General features: G+C 43.8%; 1 protein-coding gene across 1 annotated transcript in view; it reads right to left on the minus strand.

Annotated features, from left to right (window-relative positions):
- SYT17 (synaptotagmin 17) overlaps positions 1-19,984 on the minus strand; it is a 55,521-nt gene that overhangs the window by 17,784 nt on the left and 17,753 nt on the right. Inside the window, exons 6-7 of the mRNA XM_054995397.1 lie at positions 11,453-11,573; positions 9,250-9,405 (exon numbers count right to left, since the gene is read on the minus strand). Coding sequence (XP_054851372.1) covers positions 9,250-9,405; positions 11,453-11,573 — 277 coding nt within the window. The remainder of the gene's footprint in view (positions 1-9,249; positions 9,406-11,452; positions 11,574-19,984) is intronic.

Below are 19,984 nucleotides of genomic sequence, written 5' to 3' on the forward strand. Positions count from 1 at the left end.
CACATACAACGCCACTCCACCTCCTCTTCTACCCTTCCGGTTTTTCTTGAACAACTCATACCCATCCACTAGCACATTCCAGTCATGGGAATCATCCCACCAAGTCTCAGTAATTCCTACGATATCGTAGCCCTCTGTTTGCAATAGAAGCTCAAGCTCTTCTTTCTTATTGCCCATACTTTGGGCATTGGTATATAGACACTTGTAGCCTTGTACCTTTGTTTGACCTTTCCTACCCAGGTGGGTTCCCACTGTTTTCACTTCATCATTGAAATCACCATGTTGATCATCCTCTTCCCCTTGCGGCATCAGTTTAAAGCTCTCCTGATGAAGTTCTCCAGGTTCATTCCAAACGTTTTCTTCCCTGCACTTGAGAGGTGAAGCCCATCATGTGCTAGAAGGCCTTCTCTAAGAAAACCTATCCCATGGTTCCAGAATCCAAAGCGCTCTTGCCGGCACCACCAACTCAGCCAACGATTCACCTCAAGTATGGTCCGCTCCCTGCGTGTTCCTCTTCCTGTGACTCGAAGGATAGAAGAGAATACCATTTGAGCTCCCAATGTCTTCAACTGCCTTCCAAGAGCTTCATAATCCTCTTTAATTCTTGCAACAGTATTCACAGCCGTTCCCACATGAATCTGTACAAACGGGTACTTATCAGCAGGCTTGATGAGTTTCGGCAGCCGGTCGGTAATATCCTGAATTCTGGCCCCCGGCAAGCAACACATCTCTTGGAATAGGGGATCTGGCTCAGAGACATGGTGTTCCATACCCCTAAGCAAAGAGTCCCCGACAACTACCACCTTCTGTATATTTTCCACTTCCATGTGGCCTCATGTCTTCTGCACACCCTCTTCCAGCACTTTGCGGTTCTCCTTCCACTCTCATCTCCGTCACCATCTCTAGCACTTCAAAATGATTCTTGAGCTCAAGTGGACCAGAGCATCTTCTTCGTTGACGTCTTCGGGTTTGTACCGTAGATCTGAGAGGAGGCTCAGAAGGGAGATCGACTCTTTCTTCTCCTCCTTGACTTTCCTCTTCTTGGCTGTGCAGAGCCCCCAGGCTGTTGTCAATAAAATCCTCTCCCTCCTTGATCTCCTGAAGGGTGGCGATCCTGTCCTCCAGGCTCTGAACCTTTTCTTCCAAAACTCTAACTAGCTTACACTTCTGGCAAGTGAACTCTGTCTTCTCTTCTGGGAGGAAAACAAACATGGCACACTCCATGCAGGTGACTACAAAGGGGGCTTCAGTAGACATGACTGCCTTCCAGATATATACCTAGAGTACCAGCAGAACCAGTATACCAGCAGAGTTTCAGGTCCCCAGGCGAAGAGCCACAGGCCAAGAGCCTGTGGAGACCCTTGAAAGAATATATGATAAACTTAACGACCTGACAGACCAACTTAAAATACCTGCTCGTTTTTAAACCTTTAAGGCGGTGTGATGCTTAGAAACAAGATGGTAAATTTTTAGATCTCGTTAAGTTAAATGAGAAATCAACATCTACAGCTACAAAGTTTAAATCAAAGAAAAATTTCTCTGCCAATTCTGTGAACTTTGGGCCTCTCCTTCTGAACAAAAACAAAATAGTTTTAAATATATTTCCTTATTGTGGCACATTCATCTCTGGGAACAACGAACGGGAAGCAAAGCAGCATGGAGCTTTCCTTTTGCACTAGCATTTAAGTTCAACAGATTGGTGATATATGGAACAGGTCCCAGGTTTGATTCATGCGACCCCTATAGCCCTTTATTTCTACTCTTCAAGACTGCCATCTTTAATATGCTCTGAAGAATTATATCTTAAATGATACAATATATATCTTGCTAGAGCTTTTGATTCACAGAGGCTGGTTCCTTTATTTCCTAGTAAGTCTCTTGGACTAGGACAAAGACTGGAAAGAAAAAAGTCTTGAAAAAAGTGCCCATGCTCACTGATCTTGTCTCACCTTCTGAGCAGGTGGCTGTACCTGCTACACACCCTATTAATCACCAGGCAAAAGCCTCAAAGGATGAGGCTGCTCAGGCACTTACAGGATCTCATTTTGAACCAATCAAAACAAATTTGATCAAATCATTTGGGGCTCTTACGGTGAGCAAACCCACTTAATCAACAGATTGAAAACTCTACAGAAACCTTGCGGGGAAGTTCTTATTCTAAGGTAGATGCTCATTCCTCTGAGTTTGCCCCATGTTCTATTAGCCAGTCACTAGTAATGTTGGAGGGCCGTACCCTAGCCACTGACAAATTGGAGATCTCAAGCTCCTCTTGATGAAATACAGACCTGTCAGGCTACTACAAATGTTCTATCTGGCTCTCGGGTGGATGTTCAACAAGATCAAGTGGCCTTTTTTGGTGCTAAACTGATTTTTTCTGTTCTACTTGAATGTAAGATAATTGTTAAACCATCCAGTCCTGTAACTGGACAAACGAAAACCTGTAATGGTTCTCTTCAACAAGCTTATGCCAATTGGGGAAGCCATTCAGCTGGTGGGTCCATATAAACAAGCTATACACAGGACTAAAGAAGAAGCTTGCCTTAATAATTGGCAAAAGCTAATCAGAGCCGCTGGAAATGATAGAAATCTGGGTGAATTTTGGAAGTTGGTTAGTTCTATTTTATAGCCTAGGAGTCCATTCTTATCCCATATTCCTTCGCAAACCTGGGAGGAACATTTTGTTAATATTTTTGCTAGCTCTAACTACAATTATCACAGTGACTGGAATTTAGCTGAACTACTGGAGTGGCCCCCTGTTCACCCATCTGAAATCAGATTTTTTTATTTCTCAAATGAAGAAAGGAAAGGCCCCCAAGTGCAGATTTAATTCCCCCTGAACTTTTTAAAGCCAATCTCTCTTGGTGGAAGGATATATTGGCAACTGTTTCCACCCAGATAAATGAAACAAGAGTCATGCCATCTGTTGGCAGACATGCTATCATAATTCTAGTTTATAAGAGGGGGGACAGAGCAGACACAACCAATTACAGGCTGATTAGCTTTTTATCAGTGGTCGGGAAGCTCTAGGCTCTCTCTCTTTACTATCGACTTGTGGACTGGCAAGACACTAATAAAATTCTGGGGAGGGAACAGGCCAGTTTTAAGTGAAGGGCTGGTACAGAAGATTATTTTTTGACAACGCAGTTCTTAAATCAACAAATATACAACCAAGAGCCGGGGATTCTTGCTGCTGCCTTCATGGATTGAATAATAATAATAATAATAATAATAATAATAATAATAATAATAATAATAATAATAATAATAATATTCGATTTATATACCACCCTTCAGTACAACTTAATGCCCACTCAGAGAGGTTTACAAAGTATGCCATTATTATCCCCACAACAAAACACCCTGTGAGGTGGGTGGGGCTGAGAGAGCTCCAGAGAGCTGTGACTAGCCCAAGGTCACCCAGCTGGCTTCAAGTGGAGGAATGGGGAATCAAACCCGGCTCTCCAGATTAGAGTCCTGCACTCTTAACCACACCAAACTGGCTCCAAACTGAAGGTGGCTTCTGTTCCTGTACCCCATGCCAGATTGTGGCATAAGCTTAAATCAACAGCTGTTGATCTGGCTTTGATTGAGATTCTGTATTCTAACCCTACTGCACAAGTCCACTGTGAGTTAGACGGTCAACTTTCCAATGTGTGCTGTCCCCTTTGTTGTTTAATTTTGTATATTAATGATATGAGTTCTGCTGTTTCCACCCAGGATTACTATTCTCCATCTATTAATATGTTAATTATAACAACTGTTTTATATATTTTAACCTTTATGTATTTTGTAATCCACCCTGAGCCTGCTGGAAATGTGGGGAGGGTGGAATAAAAATCGAAAATAAATAATTTTTTTAAGTTCTTATTTCACTCTTTGCTGATGATGCAGTTTTCCCTATCAAGAACAACTTCAGAACTGTCCTCTCTGATAAAGGCTTTAATCTCTTAATGTCTAGAAGAAAGCCCAATAGAGAACTACCAAAAATCCAAGGTCATTGTCTTTGGTAAAAAATCTCAGGCACATCATAAGTGGCAAATTCATGGTAACAACATTGAGGAGGTCCCCTATTTTAAATTAGGGATTTGGTTTGATCAAATATTAACTCGCTGCCTGATAGCCATGGTGAAATGGCTGAAAAAGAACAAATTAAAATTGAACCCAGACGAGACTGAAGTAATGCTTGTTGGGAAGGCAGAGATCTTAAAGGAAATTGTACTCCCCACTTTTTATGGGGTTAGTCTGACCATTGCAGACTCAGTTAAGAGTCTAGGGGTTATACTGGATCCAACGCTACTACTAGAAAAACAAATTAAGGCAGCCACAAAAAATGTTTTCTACAACCTCATCCTAGCCTAGAAGATGGCTTCTTACCTCAACATGGCCGACCTGGCCACCTGGATCCATGCTATGATAACATCAAGGCTTGACTATTGCAATGCACTATACATAGGTCCTCCATCTAAGTTAATTAGGAGACTCCAATTGGTGCAAAATGCTGCAGCTCGACTATTGTCAGGAGAGAGCAGGAGCATGAACATCACTCCCATCCTACACTCACTCAATGGGCTACCTATCAGTTACTGTGCTCAGTTCAAGGTATTGGTTATTACATACAAAGCTCTTCACAGCCTTGGCCCAGCATACCTACGGGACCGCCTCCCTCCTTAAGTCCCTCCACGGCACCTTCGCTCATCTGAACATGGTCTCCGGCAGGTGCCAGCCTCCATGTGGGTGAAATCAACAGCAGCCCATACACGGGCTTTGTCTGTGGTGGCCCTACCCTGTGGAACGGCCTGCCTGAGGAGGTCAGGAGAGCCCCCTCTCTCCTGGCTTTCTGCAAATGATCCAAAACTGAATTATTCAAAAAGGCTTTTTACTCAGTTAGGAGGGAAGTATTGTAGGGAGGGGGTCTCAGATGCTTCACTAATGAGTTAGGGACTATAGACTGCACCACTATGTTGACTTACAGTGCTTTAAATATGTACTTTAAATATGTACTTCTATGAGCTACCTGTGCTTCATGTGGTCTAATGTCAGTCCTAGAATTGCTTATGTTCTGTTTCAGCATTTCTTCAACTCTGTATTAGATTTCTGCTAATGCTATGTCTTTGTAAACTTGAATTTATTTACTCTATGGCATTGTTTATGGAAATGTCCTTGATACTGACTGTACTATCTCACACTACGTAATCCGCCTTGAGTCTCAGTGAGACAGGTGGACAATGAACAAATAAATAAGTAAGTCAGTGCAAGCTGCTCATGTTAAAAGATTGGCTACAGAGGCAACAAATATCAGCTGTCACTTCTTTTATTCATCTGGGGCTCAATATATTCCAGCTACAATTAAACTCGTCAATGCCAAGATTGCCACACAATGCTTATATGGGGTGGGTATTTGGATTGATAAAACAAGGGAGTCCTTTGATTCATTTCTCCATAAATTCCTACATTCCATCTCTGGAATTCCGAATTGTGTAGCGGGGGTGGCCCTCTGAGGCAAATTGGGACAATCAGCTCTTGAAGCTCGGGCTTGAATGAAGGCCTTTTCTAGTAAAGTTAAAATGATATACTCCGACATCCAAGAGGGCTACCTTGGTTTGATGAGAGAAGATTCTTTTGTTTTCCATTGGGATAAAGTTGTAGAGCAACAACTTCCGCTCCTTAATCTTTCCTTGGACTCCCTCCATTCAGTCACCAGAAAAGAAGCCATAAGCGTGATTAAGAACTGTTTATTTAGGCATGACTCTCACAGCACAATTTGTAGAACACAACATGTTAGCTCTACTCATTTTGTTGATATTCTTCCATATGGCCAGATTCCTGGCTACTGTTCATATCTGACTGTTCCTCAGTACAGGCATGTCTTCATGTTGGTACACCTAAATGCCTTACTTTCTAGAGTTCTGCAAGGGAGGTATCATAGGGTACCATATTCTGAGACAGTACACGAATGTGGAATAGGTAGTGTGACCAGGGGCGGCGCCAGGGTTTCTGGCGCCCGTGGCCGCCCCTACGTGCATGCGCACATAGTGCATGCACGCTCCCACCCAGACTGTGTGATGACGTTATCACGCAGCAAGCCGGCCCCGTTGGCTGGCGGGTGGCTGGGACGGCGCGCGGAGACTGCCCACGCTCCGCACGCTGCCCCAGACGCCTGCTGTGCCTGGCCCACGGCTGCTGCGCCTGGCCAGGGGTGAGTGGCGGTAGCAGTGGTGTAGGGCTGGCTGGCTGCAGCAGCTGCAGGCCAGGCACGCTAGCTCCGTGGCATGTGCCTCCGCCCCCAGCACCCCCTCCAGCGCCCCAGCGCCCGTCTCACTGCCTCAATGGTGGCGCCAGCCCTGAGAGTGACCACTCTATATCATGTGACTTTTGAATAGAGCTATTTTTCAGAGGCTAGGAATCTTTTCATTTTTCCTTTGCACCAAATATTGATCATATGGAGACATTACCTCTTTTATTAGAAGATAATAGTAGACCCATCACTCTTTCCGTTGCGAAACTGTATGCACTTGTGATGGATTTTTGCAGCTGTTTAAATGTGGCCTGGTTTTTATATTTCAGTAGTCTGCTTAAAACTAATAAGCTATGAAGCAGTACGATGGGGGGGGGAGAGAGAAAGGTGGGCTCAGGAGAGTGGTGTACCCCTGAGCAGCGACCTGGGGTGGCTGCTGAGTCTCAATTTCTCAGAGGACCCAAAGCAAAACAGCGCTTGCAAGTCAGCACGGCTGTTCTGCGACACTGTGCATCCTGCTTTTCAGAGCCTTTGGACCCTTGTATAACCTTGTATCCTTCTGCCCAGCGAGGTCCTCCTACACGACTTGACCATGTGGGCTCTGGCCTCCCCAAAGCTAATGCCAGAATTGTGCTCCTGTTTATTTTCGCTGTGATAGACTAACATGGTTTCACCGCTGGAATGGCTTTGCATGTATTCTCAGTGTCAAACTGAGTTGTGAAATTGGCTGTGGAGCATGATGTGATCCAAGGAGGAAACCCAGAGGGATGAGAGATCATTTCTTTGTAGAGGGCAGAAGGGCAAAGCAAGCTCAGGCTTGTCCTAAATAATATGCATTAGGGTTGTTTTGATAGTGTCTGGGGTTATCAGAAGTCAGAAGGCCGGGGAAATGTACACTTGGGAGGAATGGCTGGTGTTTGCTTGTAACTCTGTCCCTTCAAAATGGAGGCCGGCTGATTCAGACAGATCCAAACTCGTCAAAGGACTAAAATAAGCTTGCACAGAGCCAACCGACTGTCTTCTGAAATCTAGGGGAGACAGCTCAAATTTCTAGTATAGTGAATTGTTTTTGTGTCTCCTTTCACCTCACAGAAGCCCTGTACCCATTTCTGTGAATGCTTGTAAAATTGTAAAATCCAAGTACAGCACTACGAAGGATTTTTATACATACAAGATTGAAAAGAGTCCAGTAGCACCTTTAAGACTAACCAACTTTACTGTAGCAGAAGCTTTCAAGAATCACAGTACAGTGCTACTGGACTCTTTTCAATTTTGCTACTACAGACTAACATGGCTAACTCCTCTGGCTCTACATACAAGCATTGAGTAATTTTTACATTACATTCAAGGTAGCCTTTTTCAGATGTTATATTCACATATACTGGGACTATACTCTACCCACAACGTTCCCATTATGCCCTGTTGCTTGGACGGGGGCATTTTAACATATTTTGCACATGGAAACTGTGCACATCAAGAAGCACTGTGGGTAACACACATGGACGCAATGTGTGTAGTTGCCATGTTCTTGGCACATCTGAAAAGGGCTCATATTTATAGCTGAACACACACTGTAAACCCCACCTTTATCCAGACACTGCCCCCCCCGTTTTATTTTTAAGTGCAAGTGCGCTGGCTCTTCTTTACGAATAGACGTCTGCCCATTCACTGCAACATGTGCACAGAGTGAGAGAGCCAGTCTTTTGTATGTCGAGAGTGAAATGTCATCAGTTTATTTCTCTTGTGCAGAGAGAGGCTGGATCACAGGAACGATTTCATCCTTCCAGATGAGAGGGTGTGTTCAAGATGGTTCCTGCAGAGTTCCAATTAATTACAGTCCTTTCTGCAGAGGACAAAAATCCTGTACATGCTGAGCAAGATTTAAATTGCTGATGAGCACGAGTCTGGTTATGAAATGTTTGGAAACAAGCTAATGGATTCAATTTGAGCTTCTCGTCTCTATCAGAACATCTGTTTTTACCATGGGAGAAACAGCAGCAGCAACAAGAAAAAGTTACAGTGTCTGTTTTGTCCCTCTGCGGTTGCTTTTAAACTGAAATGCCAATATGCTAAAAGGAGGATGAAAGGGGAAGACAGAAGACCTTTTCAAACATTAGAATCGGGTATGATGAGAGCCCACCAGCTGGGTATAGATCCTCTTGGTTTGCATGGTAGCCAAGCTGTGAACGTGGGTAATGTACATATTTACTCATTCTGGCTTTCTGTATTTGTGTATGTAAAGTGCCGTCAAGTTGCAGCTGACTATGGTGACCCTACAGGGTTTTCAAGACAAGAGGCAAACAGAGGTAGTTTGCATTTGCCTGCCTCAGCACAGTAACTCTGGATTTCCCTGGCAATCTCTCATCCAAGTACTTACCAGTACTTATTGCTTAATTTATGAGATCTGATGAGACTGGGCTAGCCTGGGCCATCCGGGTCAGGGCTTTCTGTATTTACCCCCTTGTTTTCCAAAAACCCAGAGACCTGCTTTTTGTTAAAGTAGACACAACAGACAAACCAGCGGCCAGACCTGTTAGTGCCATTTCTGACGTTCACACCATGACACTGTTTTTGAAACAAGGTACTCTTTAGCTAACTATTCCGTCACAGGAAGATGAGAGTAATTACAGTTCACTCGTGCATTATTCTCACAACCTCAATCCAGATGGTGCTAACCAAAACCAAGTAGCAACATTTCTAAGGATTATTACTCCTAAAACCCAGATTATTATTCATACAAAACATCCATGCCTCATAACATCCATTATATTTCTGTCCATGCTTTAAGGAACTCGGGGCCACTCGAAAGAGGTTCTCTCCTCCATTTTATCCTCACAACAACTCTGTGAGGTAGGTTAGACGGAGAGTGGTCCAGCGAGTGTCACAGCTGAATGGGCGATCTGAACCTGAGTCTCTGCAGTCCTAATCAGGTACTGCACCATAGTGGCTTTCAGTATATGAAACATCAATATGTATTTATTGGATACATGATTAAAGCAGCCTTGCAGACATACCTGTGAACACTAAGCTGGCATTTTCGAGCTCTTCTTGTGGGACCTTGAAACTGAAGGACTCGTTGTAGAAGGGGTCTATTGTACCCTTCATGAAAGCAGTCTTCTTTGTTTTTGCCAACTTTAGCCCATGGACAAGCTGGATTTTCACGAAGGGATCTGAATTGAAAAGACAAACAATTCCAAATTGACTACTGTATTTCATTAATTATTGGTTACGTAGCACAGGAGGAGAATCTGGGGAAAATTTCTGGCAATCTGAGCTGAAGTTCTGTTTCCTTTCGTGTGTGCAGGCAGGGCTTTTTTTCTGGAAAAAGAGGTGGTGGAACTCAGTGGGTTGCCCTCGGAGAAAATGGTCACATGGCTGGTGGCCCCGCCCCCTGATCTCCAGACAGAGGGGAGTTTAGATTGCCCCTCTGTCTGGAGATCAGGGGGCGGGACAACCAGCCATGTGACCATTTTCAAGAGGTTTCGGAACTCCATTCCACCACATTCCAGCTGAAAAAAAGCCCTGTGTGCAGGTATAAAAACTTGCGTGTGGCCAGAGGCACAAGTCTTTGGTGTGAGCCAAAGATCAAAATTCAAAGCACTCCTGGCCTATTGCCAGAGCAAACTAAGTCAGCTGATTCAGGACCAATTTAGGACAGGTCCTATAATGTATATTCCTATTACAATAAATATACAAACATCAGTTTCTTTCAAAATATGACATAATTTTGGAATAACTGTGGATCACACCAAATGTGTACCGTTGGGTCTGCCATTCACATGACCCTCTTCATTTGGCTATTCTTCACCACACAATCTTTTATCAGCTTAGAGGGGGAAATGCATACTGGAATCCTAGGTGTGCAAGAGGCTTATCTATCAATCCTTACCCAGATCGCAGGGCACCTACATGGAAAATCCAAGATATCTTATATTAAGTTGGATAGGTTTGGCAGGCAGGTGGCATTTGAGAGCAGCCTCGTTCTAAGCATTCTTAGACTCTCAGAATGAGTCATTTGGGCTTCTCAGCTGCAGAGGTCAAAATGTACCCTGTTTACTTTCAACTGAGAAGAATTAAAACCTGGCCTTGTGGACAGGAGGTCGCTATGTTGTTCTCCCTGAAACAGCAAGAATTCGTCAACGGGAACAGCAAGTAACAGGAATGACAACAAAATAATGTCCTGGTGGAAGGAGAAAGGTAAAGAAGGCCTTTTCAAACAACACCTCTTCTAAACATACAAATGGTTTCTACTGTTCCAGCATGATGTATAAGTTCACTGGCTTAGATATGAAGAAGAAAGAAATGAGAGAATGGCCTGTACCATTACCGGATGAGGAGAATATCACAACTGTAATGGTTCCATGAAAAGTGCAGCACACCTCCTCACATGCTGGGTGTTTTCCACTTAGAGGAAATCCCTCCCCTGCCATCTGAAGTAGCACAGTCCATTCGAACTGTATCAACAGTCTGCCGCCTCCTATCCAGACAAGACCTGAGGATTCACCAATTCACACATGCAGAAGAACGAGGCAGTAAAACGGACTGTGCCACTACAGATGGCTCGTAAGTAATTCAGTTTGTCCCTTCACATCAAAAACCGAGAAAGAAAACTCCATGCAAATAGAGAATGAGCACATCAGGGGAAAATGTAAGAACTGGATTGCAATGGATAAAATATCAGCTGTGTAAGACCTGGTCCCAAAAGATGTTTTGTGAGCCTGTTGGGCTATGAGGGCACCCTGGGGGCAAGTTTACACCCCCAACTTTCATTCTCAGAACTATCTCACTCCAAATTCTAATTTTAAAGAATCACAGCTTTACAGAAGGAGAACTTTCTTCCAGCCGGGACCTTAACCTGTCCCAAGGATATCATCTACACCTCTACTTTTGGGGGTGAATCAAGGATGTTGCCATGCCACACTAAGCAGTCCAGCATGCTGGTGTTCAGTACGTGTGCTGCAAGTTGCCTACCTTTGGGGAAAGATTCTCAAAGCTACTTTAGTGATTTCAACATCTGCCTTCCAGACCTTAGGTAAAGCATCCAAATCTTTCACATATCTCATACTTTATCACACCTGTCATTCTCATTATTACTTACCAGGCTATCAAGCTTAATATCAAGCTTATTATATTTAACATGCTATCAAGCTTATTAACACATAGTAACACACTGACAACTTGGCACGCTAATCTCTTCGAAAAAGCTCTAAGCATTACCTGAGCCTTGGCTCATGTCTGTCTGAAGCAGCTGTTTTGCCCTAATGATATCTACGTTCAGTCTTCCTGCACTGGGAAGGTAGTTCAAGGACAGCAGGAGTTCTCCCAGCTCAACTTCATTCTGCAAGAGGAATCAAACACCGTGACAAAAAGGGCGTTCGGAATGCAGGGGAAGTATTACTGTCAGTCCCTGGCAGTTAGGTCCCCAAGTTCTCCACAGTTAACACACAGGTATTCCAGCTGAAGTAACTTAATTAGAGATCCATTCAGTACAAGGTGCAAAGACAATGGAACTGGCAGAAGTGACGTATGTGGGGCCAGCAATGTTTGTTATAGGGAATCTTCCCGCCTTCGGAAGAAGGACCGTTAACGGCCGGGGGGAGGGGGGTTGAAACATTTTAGAGCAGGCAGTGAGAAGGATGAACTTGTCTTTGGTTCTCAAGAAGAACACATCACGAGCCAGCTTCGGCTGGCAGTCAAGGACACTGGCTCAGCGGAGCAAGAAAGAGAAAGTAAACATTTGCAAGATAACCTACTGGCATTGTAGCAATAAAGAACTTCCCACACTCTCAGAAGACCAAGGCAGAACCCATATACATTCTTGGCAGATATGCAGGAGTCATATATGACGATTACAAGCAATGATCCAGAACCCCCTCACCCCCTCTCTCACTCCTAGTTAGCTAGTTGATTGGCATGCTGGTTATCTTGTTCCCGGTCACTGCATGGACCACAATCCCTGGCCCTTTTGTATCAGAGGGATGCAGAAGAGGCCTGGGACCAGGAATCAGCCCAGAAAGCAGTCACTGAAGTATCAGAGGCTCACATGGGGAAGAGGATGCACTTACGCTTACTCAGATTCTATGATTCAGACCCTTGGTCTATCAGAATGGTCTACTCAGACCATCACCAGCTTTCTAGGGTCTCAGGAAAAGGTCTTTCCCATCATCTCCTATCTGCTCCTTCAGCTGAAGATGCTAGGGACTGATTGACTCTGGCACCTCCTGCATGCAAAGCAGAAGCTCTGCCACTGAGCCATGCACACCCAGAGACAGGGGCATCCCTCGCAACAGCTTTGCCCCCTTTTCTGGACTGTGATTCACCCCCCAAACCATCTGTAGCACCAAACAGCCCTTGCTTATTACAATGCCAAATCCAGAGACCGTGGGATGCTTTCAAAGCCTGACAAGAGTGTTCGCACCTACACCTGAGCTGTCTCCCCCTCCAAGGAGACTGATCCAGAGGAGTTAATCGTGTTCATCTGTAGTTGCAAAATAGTAAAAAGTCTGGTAGCACCTTCAAGACTAATCAACTTTATTGTAGCATAAGCTTTCGAGAACCACAGCTCTCTTCGTCAGACGAAGACAGCTGTGGTTCTCAAAGACTTATGCTGCAATAATGTTGGTTAGTCTTAAAGGTGCCCCAAGGAGATGGCACAGGAAACACGCCTCCTAAGCTTTCCACCTTTGGCTCCAGACTAGCACTGGAGCCACAGTCTGAGATCTGGTTGATACATGAAGAAGAACAAGGTGTTAAGCAGTAGAACTGATTGTATCATTTCAGACTGAAGAAAGAGGTGATCATTTTTTTGATTCTTCCCTATGCAAATACTCATTGTAAATGAAAAAAATAGCATATCAAGGAGAAAGATTTTAGCTGCTCTAGAGTTATACTTCACAGGGAACTATTAAGTTAAGGCAGGGGCCATTCCATAGAAAAAGAGCTGCAGGAACTCATTAGCATAACTCATTAGCATAACTCATTAACATAAGCCACACCCCTTGACATCACCAGAAATGTGTCATTAGCATAACTGTTTTGCATACGCCACACCCCTAGCCTCATATATCCTGGCTGTTTTGGACCCAATCCTGGCCATTCAGGGCCGAAAGTAGGCCCAAAATGGCAAAAAGGGGCTGAAAATGGCTGAAAATGGGCCCAAAATGGTCAGAATTGGGCCGCTGCTGAGCAGGAGAGTGATCCACCCCCTGTCAGAGGCCCAATCCTGGCCGTTTTGTGACCATCCCAGCTGTTTTAGGCCCGATCCTGGCCATTTTGGGCCCAATCCAGGCCAAAATGGGCCCAAAATGGCCAAAAATCAGGTGGGCGGGGCCACCTGACATGTGATCTCTTTGGAGAACTACCGGAACGGCGTTCCTGTGCGTTCCCTCTCAAAATGAGCTCTGAGTTAAGGGAATATTGGAAAAAAACAGCAGCCTACCACGTCAGCTCTCTGCCACTGAATTCTGCTGCAAGCTTCCTGCAAGTCAAAGGCCGAGTTTCCAACCTCACAGGGAGCTAGCCATGGTCCTGACTGCTGCCACCACATTCCCTGGTAACACCCACCTTGCCTCATTGGTAGGGAGGTACAGATAGATACCCATTTTGATACATTTGCCTTTGGGCCAAGCTAGAAGTGACGAATCACACTTGAATGGCAAGTGAACAGACCCACATGTATTCACTTGCGCTCCACATGTTCACTTGCGCTCCACTTGCGCTCCATTCAATCACATAGTGATTGAGTGGAGCACAAGTGGAGCGCAAGTGAACAGGGAGGAATACATGTGAGTCTGCTCACTTGCCATTCAAGTGTGATTTGTCACTTCTAGCTTGGCCCTTTATCAGCTTCCTTGGTGGCTCCCAACTGGTTATAGATCCAGAGGAGTTAGCCATGTTAGTCTGTAGTTGCAAAATAGTAAAGAGTCCAGTAGCACCTTTAAGACTCACCAACTTTATAGTAGCATAAGTTTTTGAGAACCACAGCCAAAGTTGGTGAGTCTTAAAGGTGCTACTGGACTCTTTACTATTTCCCAACTGGTTAGTTTCTTTCATGCTCTTTTTGCTCCTTTTATGTGCAAAAACATACGTCAGTTTTAACAGTAATGAATTTTGTTAGTACGTTCAGCAGGGATAAAAAAAAGACACCTGCATATCTTTTCCAAGTGGGGAGAAGACCTATTGGAAGTTTTAAAAAAATCAAACCAATATGCTCATAAAAGTTGGAAAAATCCCTAAAACAGAGTGCTAGAGAAGGGCTTTATGACAACTTGCACCCAGTGGGGAGGCGGAATGGTTCAGTAGTAGAGCTTCTGTTGGCATACAGAAGGTCCCAGGTTCAATCCCCAGCATCTCCAGTTAAAAGGATTAGGTAGGAGGCTATGTGAAAACCCTCTGCCCGAGACCCTGGAAAGCCACTGCCAATCTGAGTGGACAACATTGATCTTGATGGACTGACAGTCTGATTCAGTATAAGACACCTTCATGTGTCCATGTGTCTCACTTCACCATCAAGAGGAAGTTGGGAGTCACATCGTATTTCAGTGAGAAGTCCTGCCAACCGGAGGCAATCACTACCGATGCTGCTTAGTAGTCTGATTCCTAGAGTGTCTGTTTCCAGCAGAATTCACAGTGCCCTATAAAGAAGCATTAACATCCTGCCCTCTTCCCTCAGCAACTTTCGTTGTCACTCCAGCTACCAAAAGACAAGCTATGAGCCACACCCTCTGCCCAAAAGCATTTTTCTTGTATACTTTTCATCTCTAAGTATTGTAGATTCTTTTATCATCATAAATTGCCTAGAAAGCCAATTTGGTGTAGTGGTAAAGAGTGGCAGGACTCTAATCTGGAGAGCCGGGTTTGATTCCTCCACTTGAAGCCAGCTGGGTGACCTTGGGCCAGTCACAGCTCTTCCAGAGCTCTCTCAGCTCCACTCACTTCACTCACAGGGTGATTGTTGTTGGGATAACAACATACCTTGTAAACTGCTTTGAGCCGGCATTAAGTTGTCCTGAAGGGCAGCATATAAATCAAATGTTGTTATTATTAATGTTATTAGATTGATTCATCAGACACCCTTTCTAGACTATATTAAAATACCCATCATCGGTCTGTCCATGGACAGAAACAGAAGAAAATTTTAATTGGTTTAGATATTTATGTATACCTTTTCTCCCCGATAAGAATCCAAAGTGGCTTATACAACATTATTCCCCTTGCTTCTGTTTTGTCCTAACAACTACCTGTGAGGTAGAATTGTCTGTGAGAGAATAACTGACCGAAGATTCCCCAGTGAGTTTGCATAGTAGCCCTTCAAAGCTTGTTTTCCTAGATCCCGGTCTGAAAATCTAACCACTATGGATCACCATCATCACAACGGGGACCACACCATTGCTGTCGCACACATACACACACCACCATTATCATCTCAGGCTACTTATGGGTTGGGGGGGATGTTATGGGTCTTGCTGCCGCCACCACACTGACAATGTAATTCTTTAAAATATTTTCATGCCAGCTAGGCTGAAGAGTGATGAACAATGAGACAGGAAAAGGAAATATTTGGGAGGTTCCCCCTTCTGCTTCTGACTTAACCCTTTCTCCTCATAGCTGCAAGGTCATCCCACAGCCACTTTCACTCTTGTTTCTAACATCACTTAATTTTCAAAGTGGGAGCCTCCATTGGCCTTACATAGGCCATACTATTATAAATTCCTGGTAATGGATTTCTTCACCAAACAAGCAATACCATTTTTACAATTTTATATTGAAAAAGTGCATACGTGCTGAAAGTACAATTCAAGAAGCAAACATCTGCAATCAACAATACATTAATACTTTCTTTTACAAATAAATATTACAATTGGCTATTGCAATTATTTCAGCCGATATCTGATGCTGATGTACCAAGCTGATGGAATTATTCCTAGAAAATTTCAAGACACACATTCCAATTAGCCCATAAACGGAGTAAGTGCTGTAAGTGCTGAGGTAGATCATGTTGGAGTAACCAATAAAGTGCACGACCAATCTTCAAAAGATCATGCTGTCTTCATTGTAATTTCTTTATATACTGACCTCCACGCCCATGGTTATTATTGGTTACTACAACATTTCAAGAAAACACATGATAATTTTGTGAATGGGACTTTGTATAACTATTGATATTGGACTTGATTTTTCTGGTTTATTTCACTGATACATAAAACTGTATATTGTTATCAGGCAGAAGGTGTTTAATTTCAACCCCTTTCTGTGTCTCCTTGAGCTTTGGCTCTCGACATTCGGTTTGAGTTCTTACATAGGCCATGTCTACCATCTGTCCCCACCGTAAGCTATCCAGCTACAAAGGTCACATTTCTTCACCACCCTGTATAGCTGTAAGAGAAAAGGATCTGTAGCTCCCAGTCAGATCTTTGAAAACGGTTACATAGTTCTAACGTAAACTAGAATGCCATTGGCATAACTGCTCTGATGTCATAGAGGAGCCTTGCATCAGAAGGCCAGGGCAACCAAGTGCAAAGGGCAGCTTGGAGGAACTTGGAATCCAACCCCAAAGTATGTTAGCAATACCTGACTAAACCATAAAATCAGAGTCGCTATACTATCAAAGTTTTAAATTACATCTTGCCAATGGAGGTTGTGAAGTCTGTTTTGATAAATTCAGGGACACTGTATTTAGGCGCCATGATTATGAAGCGATTGACCGACAACACCTACTACACCCAAAAAGATCACTCAGTCTTTCAGAAGAACCATGCGAGGAATTAACCAGCACCAAAGCCAATGTGGAGAACCAAGAATGCTAAACAGAAAAGCTTTATCTGCAACTTTTTGCCAACCAGTAGGGGGTGCATTTTAAATTAACCTCTGAGCATTAAACTAAGCATTTACCGTGCAAAGCTGGAATTTTCACAGATAACTGTGGGTGAAGTCTCATTTCTCCTTTGATGGTTGATTGCCAACCAGGTCATGTGGCCAATTTCCAATCCACCAGGTGTCTGGGTCAAAAAGCATAGGAGCCCGGTATTTCCAAAATCGAAATAGTCAAAACTACAGCCCATGGTTTGCGGTAACATTTGAATGCAATCACAGTGCCTCTGTACCAAAACTGCTTATAAAGAGTTATGGGTCAAATCCAGATGTTCTGAGCTAGCAGCACAGCTGGCCCTCTGGCAAAAATCTGCGCACAGCCAGGCCTCTTAAATGGCCTATTTCTTCAAAGAGACCATATGGGCCAAAAACAGGCTAATGAAACACAATGACACAACTCTCCTTTCTACCCTTGGCAATGCAGCGACACCATGCGAGCAATCTACATGTAGCTGTTTTTTTTAAAATACTTAGCAATAAAAACAACAGAAAAAGGATTGTAACATGGAGGAAAATAGATGGAAATGAAGATTATCATGAGATTTTTTATTCTAAATTATGAATCTTATCGATCTCTCAATCTACTTATTCTTTACCAACTGTCTGTGTTTTTGGACACAAACCAAAGTGTCAATTTTGACCCTGAAAGCCTTAAGTGGTTGGAGACAAGAGTATTTTAAATAAGGATATGCAGTTTAGTGTGGAATTTGGTTTAAAATAACAGATTTGGGCTGATTCAGTGGAATTTAGCTATTCTGAATCAAAATCCTGAATACCAAATTAGATTCGGTATTTTGGATTTTTTAACCAAATTAAGTTAGTAAAATTCAGTACATTCAGCCATTGTTTCTTACGGGAAAATCAATCCGGAGGCTATCCGGTGGACTGGTGGGGATTATTTTTCAACCAAACTTCAACCAAATTTGGAAAAAACCTATTGACTGTTCCCTAAAGGCTCCCTAGGTTTTAGGTAGACTGGATCCTGGGGGTCAGTTCTGTGGGCCCCCAAGGAAGATTGCTTTCTATGGGAGAAGTCAAAGCTGACTCCCACTGCAGAAACACACTGGAGCAAGGCTCATACAGCCAAGGCATACTCCCAAATGCAAGCTGAGCTCATTCCAGAGAAAGCCCAACAGAACCAAACTGAAGCACCGGAACAGAATCCCCCTAGAACCAAACAGAGCCCAGCAGAACCAGTGTCATTCACAGCAGGCAGGCACTGGGTTCAGCCAGTGGGGGAACACCATAGAACAGAACCAAGCCGTATGCAGCCATAAGTACAAGGCATTCCCTTGCTTCAGTTGGGCTAAGTTGCAAAAGTGTCCCTTCAGTTTGGTTTGGGTGAAATAGAAGTGATTCTTTGGTGTGAGGTTGATCTCCTTGCTTCACTTTAGTTCTGAGGGGCTTCCATTCCTTTGCTTCAATTTACTTCTGTTGGGCAAAATTGCAACAGTACCCCTTGCTTCAGTTTGGTTTGGGTGGACTTGGTGTGATTCTCTGGTGCGATGTTGGTCCCCTTTCTTCACTTTGGTTCTGGAGGAATTCCATTCCACTGCTTCAGTGGAAATGACAACTGAATTTTGCCAAGTTTGTTCTATATTGCCGAAACAAACCAGAGAATTACACTAGAGAAACTAGAGAATCCAAACTAGATTCATCGATTCTTTTTGCACATCTCTAATCTTAAAAGGCTGTCTACTCCAATATAAACCTGTCAACTAAAATCTTCAACAGAAGCCCTGCTAGGCATACCTTCTTTTTTCGAGGTGAAGCTGATGGCTACCAAAAACAGGTCCTTTTCTGTGGTGGCAAACTGGCTTTGGAAATCCCACCCCTCAACTGCATTTGCTAGTTACAGAATCTCGGGTAGTAGGTATTGGGGGGGGGGGAGGCTTTCACTGCTTCCTACCCTGGAAACTGGCAGAGAACCAGAGAAGATGGTGCAATATACTTAAAAGCTGTAAGGATCACTGGGTTAGTTGTGGTCATTAGATATTAGGACAAAAATCCCTCCAGCATCCTATTCTACCCTGCATACCTACATACTACATTTCCATATAAAAACAGTTTTCCTGAGATTTTCCATCTTTAAATGCTAGGCCTACCACAGGATTATGCAATTAAAAAGCCAGGGACAAGATCCCAACAAAGAATTTCTACCCAGGTGGACAAAACTAAATTGTTTCTTCTGCATAATCATCTGCGCTGCTCGTCTAGCTCAGGAATGGCTTCTGCTTGTATTTTGGAAAAGGGCTCATCTTCCTCTAGGGAAATGAATGAGGCAATTCCTGATATTAGAGGGAATACATCTCAGTGCACATTGGTGCTTTGGCCGTAAGACTGGAGGAGGGGTATCAGGTCAAGATGCAGTGGAAGAGTTTGTGGAAGGAACTGGTGATTGGGTTGGCTTTCTCCCTCATCGCTGCAACACCCTTTCCTGTGGCCCTGTGCCTTTCTGATCCCCATGAAGGAGTTCTGGAACAATCAGCAAGAGGGAGGTGGGGAAGGATCCACTCTGCCAATTGCTTCCATGAGCTCTTCCTCTAGATTCAATTCTGAGGCCTGGATCATTCATTCATTCATATAATATAATAATAACATTCGATTTATATACCACCCTTCAAGACAACTTAATGCACACTCAAAGCAGTTTACAAAGTATGTTACTATCCCCACAACAAAACACCCTGTGAGGTGGGTGGGGCTGAGAGAGCTCCAGAGAGCCGTGAGAGACTAGCCCAAGGTCACCCGGCTGGCTTCAAGTGGAGGAGTGGGGAATCAAACCCAGCTCTCCAGATTAGAGTCCTGCACTCTTAACCACTACACCAAACTGGCTCTCATTCATTCATTCATTCATTCATTCATTCATTCATTCATTCA

Source organism: Eublepharis macularius, chromosome 12 (assembly GCF_028583425.1).
Source record: "Eublepharis macularius isolate TG4126 chromosome 12, MPM_Emac_v1.0, whole genome shotgun sequence".
Classification (NCBI taxonomy): domain Eukaryota; kingdom Metazoa; phylum Chordata; class Lepidosauria; order Squamata; family Eublepharidae; genus Eublepharis; species Eublepharis macularius.